This window comes from Microtus pennsylvanicus, chromosome 1 (assembly GCF_037038515.1).
Source record: "Microtus pennsylvanicus isolate mMicPen1 chromosome 1, mMicPen1.hap1, whole genome shotgun sequence".
In the NCBI taxonomy this organism is placed as follows: Eukaryota; Metazoa; Chordata; class Mammalia; order Rodentia; family Cricetidae; genus Microtus; species Microtus pennsylvanicus.
Genome location: NC_134579.1, coordinates 206598161 through 206611727, shown reverse-complemented (window position 1 = coordinate 206611727; position 13567 = coordinate 206598161). Strand labels below are relative to the sequence as shown.

Below are 13567 nucleotides of genomic sequence, written 5' to 3'. Positions count from 1 at the left end.
CGATCTGAAAAGGTAATACACTGGGTTATTACAAAACAAGACACCCTGAACAATCAAAACTCTGGTGATATAACAGATCAGTAGGAAGCCAAAGGGTGGTGAAGAGGGGCAGGATAGAAGAATTTCAGGGCAGTAAAACTACTCTGTATAATATGAGAGTAGAAACACTTGCTAAAAACCGCACACTATAAAATCACCAATGTCCCCTACTGTCTTGGGGTGATAATGATGCATCACTGAAGGCCTGTTGTCAAAAATGCACCACTGATAAAAGATGCTGATAGCGGGGAAGGTGGGGTGGGGGTGGGCAGAAGCACATGGGAATTCTCTTTACCTGCCACTCAGGTGTTTGTCTGTGAACCCAGTCTGTCCTAAAATGAAAAGTAGGGCACAGTTAACAGTTGCTATAGAGGAGGAAATGAGGAGAACTTGGAGGAGACTTACATGGGAAGGGAAATGGGATGGCAATGCCGAGTGAGAGGGACAGGAAGGCATGGGTAACACCAAGGATGCTTGAGAAATCCATAGGAAATTATGCTATTTCATAGCTACTTAAAGTTGCATGTAACACATGTCTATTCATATATATGAATATAGTTTTATATATGTACAACAACTGAGCAAACATACATACTAGTTTAAGCTATACAAACTGAGGTGACAAGCTCTTTAACCAAAAAAAAAAATATCATAGACTATATAACAACGATACCAGCGTCAGGTATGAAGCCTTCTTGTGAGGTGTTGTTCTGGGAAGTCCAAGAGACCCACCCCCCCCAAAGCAATAGAAGCTATTGTCTTGCTGACACTTTCCACAAAAAGAAGGAATGGCCCTATTGCTGAAGACACCACAAATTTCAGTCATGGGATGTGAGGGAATTAGTCTGGATCTGATGATCTGAAAGCGTCCCTACTGAGGGCTAGCTTCCCTTACATTGACCAAGAACAATGCAAGCCACCAAGGAAGCAAGCAATCAATAGTCCAACCCAACAATAAAGCCAATGGCAACGAATCCCAAAGGGCAGTGATATTCATATCTTGGGGACCACCAATATTAACTGAACTTACAGCTTATTCAGTAGGAGGGACTCCAAATGCGCTATAAGGTTAGGCAGCTCCCTGTGGCTGGTGAGCCTGTGGACCTAGAGGACTACCGATGTTTCCTATGCCACTGTGATGTCTGTGTTCTAAAACCTTGTCCTGTCCTTATAGATAAGTGTTGGGCTCACCCCTTATCAACACGCTTCTTTTACAGTAGACAGATATCATCATAGAAAACCAAAACAGGTCAAAATGCAGAGATGAACCGACCTGGGGTGCTCGTCCCCAGTTAATATGTTTACAACACAGGGTCCCCCTGAACTTAAGGCTCAGGGAACATTGCAGAAGAATGGGGGGATAGATTATAAGAGCCAGATGAAAAGGACAGATGCTGAAAGAGTTTCTCAAGGAAAAAGCAAAAAGAGGATACAAAGAGGAGAGAGTGAGTTAATCTGAAAGGAATTGGGAAAGGGGTGAGAATGAATTTGATCAAATATGTTGCATAAAATTCTGTACAAATTAATAAAAATATGAAAGACAAAAGTAAATTTTATTAAACAAGGAAGGTAATTTTGTGAATGCATTTGTATGTTTGTGTGTAGGTGTGTGTTTATGTGCATGTATGTGTAGGTATGCTTGTATGTGAAGCCAGAGGTGAACTTCAGAACTTTCTCAATCACTTACAACCTAAGGGCAAGAAACTATGATGAGTTCTCTCACTAAACCTGCAGCTAGAGTTCCTGGCTGCAAGTCCCAGTGACCCTCTTGCCCCCACGTTCCCAGGGTTGGACCTACAAATACTCACACCTTGTATGTGGGCACTGGACATAATATTGGGGTCTTAAAGTCCTCTTTTTAGCATATTTTTTATTGATTTTTATTTAGCTCTACATTTTTCTCTAGTCCCCTCCCTGCCTCTCCCCTCCCTTTCAAGTCTCTTCTATGTCCCCATGCTCCCAATTTACTCAGGAGATCTTGTCTTTTACTACTTCCCATGTAGATTAGATCCATGTATGTCCTTCTTAGGGTCCTCTTTGTTGTCTAGGTTTGCTGGGATTGTGATTTGTAGGCTGGTTTTCTTTGCTTCATGTGTAAAAACCACTGATAAGTGAGTACATATGATAATTGTCTTTCTGGGTCTGGGTCATTTCTCTCAAAATGATGTTTTCTAGCTCAGTTCATTTTCTTGCAAATTTCAAGATGTTGTTATTTTTTTCTGCTCTGTAGTACTCCATTGTGTAAATATACCACATTTTCCTTATCCATTCTTTGGTCGAGGGGCATTTGGGTTGTTTCCAGGTTCTGGCTATAACAAACAATGCTGCTATGAACATAGTTGAGCACATGTCCTTGTGGCACGGTTGAGAATCCTTTGGATATATACCTAAAAGTGATATTTGTGGGTCTTGAGGAAGGTTGTTTCCTAATTTTCTGAGAAATCGCCACACTGACATCCAAAGGAGCTGTACCAGCTTGCATTCCCACCAGCAATGCAGGAGTGTTCCCTTTTCCCCACAACCTCTCCAGCATAGGGTGTCATCAGTGTTTTTGATCTTGGCCATTCTTACAGGTGTAATATGGAATCTCAGAGTTGTTTTGATTTTCATTTTTCTGATGACTAAGGATGTTGAACATTTCCTTAAATATCTTTCAGCCATTTTAGATTCCCCTGTTGAGAGTTCTCTGTTCAGGTCTGTACTCCATTTTTTTTATTGGATTACTTGTTCTTTTGATGACAAATTTCTTGAATTCTTCATATAATTTGGAGATCAGACTTCTGTCTGATGTGGGGTTGGTGAAATTCTTTTCCCATTCTCTAGGCTATTATTTTGATATTTTTTGCTTCTTTGTCAAAAATCAGGTGTTCGTTGGTGTGTGGGTTAATATCCGGGTCTTCAATTTGGTTCCATTGGTCTTCCTGTCTGTTTTTATGCCAATACCAGGCTATTTTCAGCACTGTAGCTCTATAGTAGAGTTTGAAGTCAGGGATCATGATGCCTCCAGAAGATTTTTTATTGTACAGGATTGTTTTAGCTATCCTGGATTTTTTGCTTTTCCATATGAAGTTGATTACCATTCTTTCAAGGTCTGTGATAAATTTTTCTGTGATTTTGATGGGCATTGCATTGAATCTGTAGATTGCTTTTGGTAAGATTGCCATTTTTACTATGTTAATTCTACCTCTCTAAGAGCATGGGAGATCTTTCTACTTTCTGGTGTCTTCTTCAATTTCTTTATTTAAAGATTTTAAGTCCTTGTCATACAAGTCTTCCACCTGTTTGGTTAGAGTTACTTAAAGCTATTTTATACTATATGTGGCTATTGTGAAGGGTGATGTTTCTCTGATTTCTCTCTAAGCCCATTTATCATCTGTGTATACAGGAGGGCTACTGATTTCCTTGAGTTCATCTTGTATCCTGCTACATTACTGAAGGTGTTTACAAGTTGTTCTTTACCAACAGAACGATTTCCCCAGTCCCAGTACAGGCAAAAACTCAAGAAGAAATATTTGCAAAGCACATTTTACTTGCTGGGAAACAAAGACTGTGAGAGTTGAAGCACGGGAGGCAGCCTACAAACACAAGGGCTGCGGGGCAGGGTGTTTCCATAGTGGCAAATGTTCTGCCTTTGACTGAGTCACTCACCCTGCTGGTAAGTCATTGGCCCAGTCTGAACTAGAAGCCTCAGCTCTGGCTCAGAACTCAAATGTCACACAGAATTTCTTAGCTCTAAGGCTTGCAAGAAACTAGAACGAGTTGCTGACACTGACAGACTTTTGAGACATTTGAGATCACAGTAATTTTAATAGTAAAAGATATTAGGAGCAATTCTGCTCTTGAGAATAAACCAATGGATGGCATGGCAACAAGGAATTGATGTGAGTGGGCATCTTCTATGAGTCTCTTTTTGTTTTGTTTTGTTGTTTTTGGAACAGAGTCTTCCTATCATATAGCTCTGTCTGCCCTGAAACTCATTATGTAGACCAGGCTGGCCTCGAACTCACAGATATCTGCCTGTCTTTGCCTCTCACATGATAGTATTAAATGTGTGTGAGTGTGTCATCACCTCCTGGCTTCTGTGAGTCTTTCTAAGTAGACTTTTACCCTAAATGTTAACGATGGCTACTTCCTCTAGTGAAATTGTGATGGCTTCAGAGACTGTTTTTCTTACTGTCTTGTCCGTATTTTCCAAGTTCCAGCATTGGGTACCCAGTAAAGAGTAAAAATGCTATGAAAAACGAAAAAGTGCCTCTCATTCCTATAATTTCACAAACTGTGTCAACACCTGAGACGTCAAGTGGGAAATACACCTGGCGAATGGGCCCTTCAAAGAACACAGAGATTGTCAAGGAGATATTACTCATTACTTTTCTCATAATATTTCCATCGTCTCTAAGATGGTTCGTGTTTCTGAGACTCTCCAAGGCTGCGGTTTCTGCAGGAAATGAAGCTATCCAATTGTCATTGGAAATTTATCCAGTGGTTTCTCAGCTGGAAAGAATTCTGAGATGTCACCCATAATCTGAGCTGCACAGCTAATGACAGACAAGCTTCAAAGTCTGACAGGACGAGGTTTCCTGAGCACATGCGGAGGGGAATCCCAGAAGAGCATACAGCAACACAGCTTCTCTGGAAGGTTATATGTGTTCTGCTTTCACAGGGCACAGATGCTCATCTAGTTCAGTCATTCCCATTGCCATCCCAGCCGGAGGGACCAGCGCTCCGACTGTCAATATAGAAAGAATTTTGACATTCTGGGTGTCACTCACCACGGTTGTCAACATTAATTCTAAAGAAAACAGTGATTTCCTCATGACACTCAGGCCTTCAGAGTCATGGCTACTTCTGTCTGCAGAGAACAGAGAGGCAGAGTCCACTTGATCCTTAGGGACTTGTTGATTTCAGGTAGGGCACAGTTTGAATCCTTTAGCAGAAAAGGGTGAGCTGGATTTAAGGTAAGGTCATGTGTCAAACTGTTTCTTCCAAGCTCATTGATGACCAGGAAATGGAATGTTCATCCCAGGAAGTCCCAGAACCAAGAGTTAGCAACATCACTGCAAGTCTGGTTCTCTAACTCCAAAGAGTAATTTAAAATGATGTGCTTGTAGGTTTTCAGTTATTTACCTTGCTCTGTGAAAATAATGTCTTTTTTCTTTTTCTAATTGATTTTTATTGAGCTCTACATTTTTCTCTGCTCCCCTCCCTGCCTTTCCCCTTCCCCTCAACCCTCTCCCAAAGTCCCTATGCTTCCAATTTACTCAGGAGATCTTGTCTTTTTCTACTTCCCATGTAGATTAGATCTACATAAGTCTCTCTTATCTCATTGTTGTCTAAATTCTCTGGGATTGTGATTTGTAGGCTGGTTTTCTTTGCTTTATGTTTAAAAAACACTTATGAGTGAGAACATATGATAATTGTCTTTCTGTATCTGGGTTACCTCACTCAAAATGATGTTTTCTAGCTCCATCCATAAATAATGCTTTTTAAAATATCAGTATAGCTCAGTAAAAACAATAATAAAACAAACAAACAAAAAAACAAGAAAAAAAGCTATAAAAAAAGCCAGTGGTAGAATGTAAGGCCTGAGAGAGCCTGTCATGTAAACATGCTGACTGCTTACAAGGGTGGTTCACTGCCATGGTGTCTGTGCACAAGACAAAACTAGATGGCACCCACATGCAACATCAAGTTCAGTTCAGAGAAAAGGTAGCTTGCAAAGGAGGTGTTTATGTGATAACATATACAGAATCCTAGACTGTGGGTGTTCAGAGTACCAGCAGGGGCTGAGCAGGGGGACGCTAGCAGCTCCCTTCTCATTCTGGCAGCTTTCTCCTGCCTCATAGTCTGCCAAGCACAATAGCGTATGACTATGGGAGTCCTTTCTCAGTGATTGGTGAGGGGCAATCGAATGGCATCCATCGAGTAGGAGGCAATTTGTGTCAAGGCTTTACAAGTGGCCACGACCTCTTTCTCTCAGCAAATGCACTTCTACTAAAATGTGCAAACCAAAAATTAAAATTGGGCAGAAGATCACTAAATGTATAAAATAAGCATCACTTATAATATCAATAAAAGAAAATGACTTTTAATTGTTCAAAAAGTGAAATGCGTTAAATACATCCTGAACAAGTACATGCGATTTTTAAGCCTGCTTTGGAAAAAATACTCGTGAATAACCGTGATTAAAAGATGTAAATATAAACACAGTTCTAGCTTTTATGTCGTGATGACACTTCAATGCTGGGCCACACTGTATACAGTGGGCCCATGGGACTACCGCGGAGCTAAACATTTCTGATCGCTTAGTGACAGCACCGCCATCTACTCCAGTGTTGGGGTGCAATGAATTCCTCTCATGTTCATGCTGGTGTGGCTGTGGTCAGACCTGAGCACAGCCCTCTGCAGAAAAGTGCAGAACACAGTTACGTACACTATATCATATCTATCACAGCAGTGAGGAAAGTAAGCCATCCAGTTGGCCCTCCCACGTCTCAGAAGCTCCAAGAGATGTCTGAGACAGTATACAGTATGTGAGCGACCAATCTCAGTCTTGTACATAGTCTACTCACAAAAGCACGTTTGTTACACAAACAGACCCTTCACTGAAAACGGCAGGGATTCTGCAGGCCTCCAGTGTTCCGTCAGTGGTTTACTTTATAATAATGGCTACTGTTATTCCTTCTGTTGAGAAGAATAAAGCCATTTCCTTTATAAAGACACAAGGGAAGGTGCTTGTATTTGGAGGCTGTGGAAAACATGCACTAGCATTCTCCTGTGTTTACAGGCAAGGAGCAGGGCCACATCCCTTACAGACATTCTTTCAGCAGCCATGACAGTTGTGAGGCCTTAGGCTCGCTAGGTACTAGTGGACCCATTAGAGTTAGGCAAAGAGCTTATCAGGGGTCTCCACCCTTCAAGTAAACAGCAGAGTCCATTTTCTGAATTGAGACCATTCCAAAGACACAGCCCACTTGTGGGAAACCATATCACCCAAGAACTCTAAGGTTGAATCAGAAACTGTCACAATAGAAAGGCTTCAAAAGTTGAGAGGACTTTGCTGCCTGCAGAATTCAGTCAGAGGGACCGACCGTGAACCACTTGGCAACCATGAAGTGCCATTCATCTCAAAATAATGACAGTAAGCAGACTCTGTGGTGAGCATGCTTGGCATCACAAAAAAGTCAAGAGATAATAGAATCTTTTCTGATGTGACAGCACTGGCATCCGGGCGCTGTGTCCATGTGCTATTTCCCAGGCCTCTTCTTGTCAGGAACTTTTGACTGCGGAGAGTTAATGAATCCTTGATGTTTTAAAGTCAATATGTTTTTTTTTAATGTTCTTTTATCTAAACATAGAGCCTCTCTAAATCATTGTTTTATTTCTAAACTTGAAAATCTAAATGCTTCCGAGGGCTTGTCTAATCTAATAACACAAAGTACAAATAATCCAGAATGGGGTGACGGGGGTGGGGGCCTCTCTGAGATGGAAACTTTATTATAACTCATCATGAATTAAATGTTTCTCTAACAAGAATGCGGCTGCTCATGAGGGCAGCAAAGGCCAACAGGATTGCATCAGCTTTGCCTCATGCGCTTTCCATCAGGCACCATGAAAACAGGACATGCATATTAGCACAGCAGAGCCAGGCAACAGAAGACAGCTGCTATGCTTTTAAAATGTATGTGTGACATGCATGATCTTCTTTAACTTTGCTTTCCATCCGTAAATGAATACCAAAGCTACACAGTTTAGCGGCTTTTGTCATTTAGTTTCTCCAACTCTTTTCTCCCTTGGACTTTCAGTGGTCTGTCGGTATTATTAGTTCTTATTCCTTTTTCGAATTTCTTCCATTGAAAGACAAGTGTCAGTGGAAGTTGAGTTTAGGGAGAATAGGTAATCAAGGGTGTCAGGTTTCAACAGCAGGAGATACTCCAGGAGCAACCAGAAAGCCTGCTGGTGGTGATAGACTGAGGCTTCTGGGTAGCCGGAACTGGTCTGTGGGTCATGGAGTAAGACAGACAGGAGAGAGAGTGCTGGAAGCAGGAACTGGAGGAACTCTCTGGGATCTGCTGGATAAGCTGGCAGAGATTGAGATGAGATGACAGTGAGACAGCTTCTCTAGAAAACAATATACAGAACTGTAGGGTGTGTGTGTGTGTGTGCACGCACGCCCGTGCATGTGTGTGTGCGGGTAAAAGGTGGCTCCAAAAATTAGTCATTATGATAGACATAATTGAACAGTTGAATTGAAGGCTTAACTGCACATACATGACTTTTCCAAGGCTGGTAAACGGGTTAGCACTGACCGGTTAGCAACCTGCCCTGGAGTTTTTGGAAGGTGCGTGAGGCTAAGAAGACACACAATTAAGTGCCGTGCAGGGATCCTGCAGTTTTGTCTCTGTGGTATGTCAACACAAGGTCCAACCCATAAGATCAAGGTCATCCTGCATCAGTTAAGCCACACAATTTACGAAGTCTCCAGGTAGCTGCTATAGTCCCTGCTACTATTAGCCTCGCATCTCTCCACTTTTTGGGGAGCCTACCTGGGGGATTTCAAACTGAAACATTTCATTATAAAAGTCGGAGATCCATTCAGCTGAAGCCAGGTTCTCACTCTTACAACGAGAGTTTTCATGGCACACGGCCTTCTGTGCTCTGCTAACTGTATCCTCCATGTCTACGTCATTGTCCCCCTGTCCTCAGTAACCCAGGGAAGGCATGTACTTCAGAGTGAGAGGAACAGCCTAGAAAGATGACAATTCTCCAGACCATGCCCCTGCAATGTTCAGCAAATAGGCATCTGTTAAGGGGTTACATGAGCCAATGTCTGTTGACAATATGTGGCCCCATGACCACGAGAAACACAAAAGGAACAACAAACCATTTTTAGGGAAATTGGGAAATACACATATTAAAAAAAGAGAGAATAATTCTGCTTAAAGAGACAAAAACCACACAAAATCAGAACATTCATTTGGGCATGTTTGACATGAAGACCTCGGCAAGACTGTTATAAATACAGAATTACTGAAGAAATGGATGAGAGCTTTTAGGAAAGAAATAAAGTTGGGCAGCTATCAAAAGGCTAGTTCATGAGTTACTAAGAAGCCAAACAGTCCAGAGAAGGCAGACTCACTATGAAGCTGGACCTGGAGGCAGTGGGATTGTCTGAATGATCATGAAAGGAGCTGATGTCACACTGGGCAGAAGGAGGTGTGCAGCCAGGTGCGGCAGGTGCTTCTCAGCCTCCTCCCGTGGCTAGCATGCCTGTCCTTCCTCTCACTTCCTCTCCTCTGCAGGCTCCTGCCCTGAGGCTGTCTGTCCTCTTCCTACTGTCCTCCTCTTGGACTCCGTCCAGTTAGTTCTCAGAAAGCCTTGAAGCTGGCACTGACTTTTCGCTAAGGCCTGTCTGCATTAGGCAAGACCACATCTCTCCTTCAATGCGGGATCAGTGACTGTCCTATGGATGATCCCGAGCTTTTGCAAGCAAGTAAATCATTCCAACTAACACAGGATTTGTCTCCTCCTAAACAGCCGTGAGGAGTTCTTCTGTGGGAATTCTGGCCTTGGAGACCCTCTTGGGGCTTCTAGAAAGACATTCTAAACAGGCCCTCAAAACAGTCCTTCACTTCTCCCGATTCTGCCTCCAAACCAAGGTCACTGTGAACAGACTCTCAGAACTGGGTAACAGAGAATCGGCACAAGACATGAACTTCCTCCCTCCCAATCCCCGAGGCTTAGCCAGAGATGGCAGCCATCTTCTACCCAGGTTCCCTGAGTCACAGCCTGTGTGGCCTCTGTCAGAGGTTCCTGGAGTCACAATCTCATGAGAAGTCAAGAGTTGTCCCAGTTCAAAGCCGTGAGTTGGTTAAGGTTTTAGAAACATCTGGAACTCCTAGAGTTATAATCGTGTGTGGAGTGTGGGGTGGAGGGAGGGTGCTGGGGCGGTAATTGATGGCAGTAACTGTCTGTGGCAGACTTCTTTTTTTTCCACTCTGAAAAGGCTTCCCAGTACTGGCCCATTGTGTCTCAGAGACTCGCCGTCTTTGGCTCTGCTTTTCCAGGAACAATAGCAAACACGAGGAACTGTGCAAGGCACGGGCCTTTCTTTCTAGAACACTGCTCACTTTGTGGTGAGAAGAGCGGCTTTGCCTGTCTGGGCTTGGCGTCTGCGTCTGCCTCGTTACAGCTCTCCTGAGCCGGCAGTACTGATCTTGATGGCAAAGGCAAGCAGCTACCCATCATCTCACAAAACGATAACCGTCAACTCTGCAGTAGACACAGCCTTTTATTTTCCAAACAGTGTCCCGCATGTATACAGAACTTCTGAGATGGAGGGTAGGAAAAAAAGTCAGGGGGTGAAGGCTTGACCAATCACTAAGATTGAGCTGGGACCCCAATTCTGGAGTAGGAAATACAGGATGAGGCTCCAGGTCAGTCTTATAAAGGATTTCTGGTGAGACCTTAACATTTTATTCCATTGGGTTATAAAAATTCAGAGCCCACAAATCTAGTGTTTCATCTTTAATTTTTGCAATAATATGAAACATGCATCAGCACCACCGTAAGAGCAGAAACAACAGACTGTAGGAAAAGGGACACATGTGTGTGGGAAACAGTTTTTTTAGGAGCACAGGTATCCACTGGGCTGATTCTACAACTTAACTTCCTGTCTCTGGGGTATTCTTTTCCGATTAGAGTAGGAGTACAAACAAACAGAAAAGAAGTTCCCAACACTTGTCAGGCATGCTGTCCCTGAAGTTAACAGATTGCCCACATGCCGGCTGTCCGCACGTGCCAGCCCTCCACTGAAGAAGGAGCCGGATCGGGACCTGGCGCCGTGCAGGCGAGTGGCTCTCCTCCCAGAACAGTCATCCAATAAAGAGCCATTGTGGGATCTGGACCCTTCAACGCGCAGGACAAACGGCTCAAATGAGAAAGCACAATGCTCGTGAGTGGGACTAGGAACTTGAATGCAGCGTAATCACTTCCCGAGTGGCCATCGCGCCTTATTATGTTTTCCACGGAACTTCGCTCCCCAATTCAGTCCTTGCCTAGAGTAATAGTCCCAATTTCCGTTTCTCGGTTGATAAGTGAAGATGATTGCCGTGATAACTATTAAGGAATATGGGTGCCTAGCGCTGGTGAGGAACCCAAGTAGAAAATTGTCGGGGGGGGGGGGAGGAGATGGGGAGGGTTTGGGGTCATGAGGATGAGACAGCCTTGGGGATAGAGAACTGATTCACTCTGGGTACGATCATTCGGTGGCTCTACTTGAGAAATCTGAGACCAGGCATGGTGTGAGGAACTAAAACAAGTCAGAAGCTTGAGAACAGATGTGATTTCTATGAGACGGTGACACGGAGATACAACAAATGGAACTACGGAACAGATGGCCCTGGATAAGGGCTTCTACATGGCATTCGGAGGGGCTGAAAGGGTAAGAGTGTCAATTCAGGCTGAGCCACAGTTTCTATCTGAGTGACCTGTGGTGACACTCATGTCTAACTGCCAACCTCAGAGAAAAGAAGAAAGAAAGAAAAGGAAAAGAAAGGGGAGGGAAGGGAGGGACAGGAAGGAAGGAAAAGAGGAGGAAAGAAACAGAGCAGATAAATACAAGTGCAGTGGCTCCTAGCTTGGCTTCCTCAGCTGAGGCCTGTGTGGGGATGAGAGCCAAGGACTACGAACCACTCCGCCTGAATGAAGGGCCCTTTCAGAAGCCTTGTCGTAGCCCTCCGTGGTCCTCCAGTTGAGGATGGTTCTATCTATTTTATTTTTCTAAAACTTTAAGCCAAGTGTACCTTTAATCAGTTTTAACCAGAAACATGTCCTGCTTCCAACAACTCTTTCTTTATATCTTGATGACATCATTTCTCTTATTGCTGCTAGGTACTGAACCCAGGGCCTTGAGCCTGCTAAGCACACACTGCACAGTTGAGTTGTGCATCCAGGACCTGCGTCATAACTTGAAAGGACTGCTCCTTGGTCTAGCTCCATTTTAGCATGTAAAACTATCTACAGACACACAAACATTTTTCACATACCATAGTTGATCAACATGGTTCTGTGTCTCTAATTAGAATGATGACAGGTTATTTCAAATACATGTCATTTCTTTCAATGTCTAACATTATACTTTATATTGAGTAAATTGGCTCTAGTTAAAAAGAAAATTACAAGTAAACATTTCTCTCAGAAAACCCACCATCAAATTCTTTCAGGTTAGCAACTCACCAGAATTAAGCAAAATGATAGATTTGAGGCACACAAACTCCTCTCCCTGCAAGTTCATCATGCGGAACCGAGTTGACGCAGCCAGCAGCATGTCAAAGATCTCCACCATGCCCTCCACACATTTACCCTGGTTCCTACAAAAAAAGGTTAAAAAGCATTAAGGTACAGAAAACCATCCACAAGATGTAAGGTTCACATCCATAAAACTCTCCCAGCCTCCAAATTGTAGTGAACATCGGCAACCCACTTTCTTTCACCGAGTGTGAGCATCCATTTAAATTTGAGAAAGCAAGAGAGAAAAATATTCTTCATTAATAAAACCTTAAAATTATTACAAGAGTTCTGATGTCCAATGGCCAAATCTGCTGTGTTAAATGTGGAGTTCTCTTGGCTTAGGGTAATCAAAGATACTTATGGTCCGGGTGTGATGATGGAGCTGCTACTACATTTTAGACATTGCACATATTATAGGGACGAGGAAAGATCCTGCATCCTAAGATGCTTATGGGTTTTCAATCACATGCAGTGTCCTCTATCCTTTTTGGGATGCTGTTTGGGACCAGGAAAACCAAGGCAGCTATAGACTGTGTCACTGATGCTACATGGAACGGCATGTGAAGGCTGGTTTAGTCAGTGGCATTCAACTTTGCCCTAAGAGATGCAGGATTAATTCAGGAAAACAGACTGCTTGATTGGAAGAGGGACATGCCTTACCATGGACTTGAGGAGGACAGAAGGAATAAATTTGTAAGAGTTGGGAACTGTTGGTCAACTCCATGTAATCTATGTCACTCGGGGTAAGGCAGGATTTTATCTTGTACTATAGACTCAGCTTCAAGAATTAGTGTTAGCCAGCAATCTCACTGAAATCAGGAACAAGACAAGGTTGTCCACTCTCTCATTTCTATTCAATACAGTTTTTGAGGTCCTAGCTAGAGCAATGAGATACCAAAAGAAGATCAAAGGGATAAGAAGAAGTCAGATGATATGATACTTTACATAAGCAACCCCAAAAGGTTCTATGAAGGAACTTCTACAGCTCATAAACACTTTCAGTAATGTAGCAGGATACAAGATTAACTCAAAAAAATCAGTATCACTCCTGTACACAGATGATAAAAGGACTGGGAAAGAAATCAGAGAAATATCACCCTTCACAATAGCCACAAATAGCATAAACTATCTTGGAGTAACTCTAACCAAACAAGTGGAAGACTTGTATGACAAGAACTTTAAATCTTTGGATAAAGAAATTGAAGAAGATACCAGAAAGCAGAAAGAACTCCCATGC

General features: G+C 42.9%; 1 protein-coding gene across 3 annotated transcripts in view; it reads right to left on the bottom strand.

Moving 5' to 3' along the window:
* The window catches only part of Esr1 (estrogen receptor 1), a 349292-nt gene that overhangs the window by 23778 nt on the left and 311947 nt on the right, over positions 1-13567 (bottom strand). For all 3 annotated transcript variants that reach the window (XM_075949852.1, XM_075949861.1, XM_075949841.1), the window contains one exon: positions 12277-12410. In XM_075949852.1, the coding sequence (XP_075805967.1) occupies positions 12277-12410 (134 nt within the window). The remainder of the gene's footprint in view (positions 1-12276; positions 12411-13567) is intronic.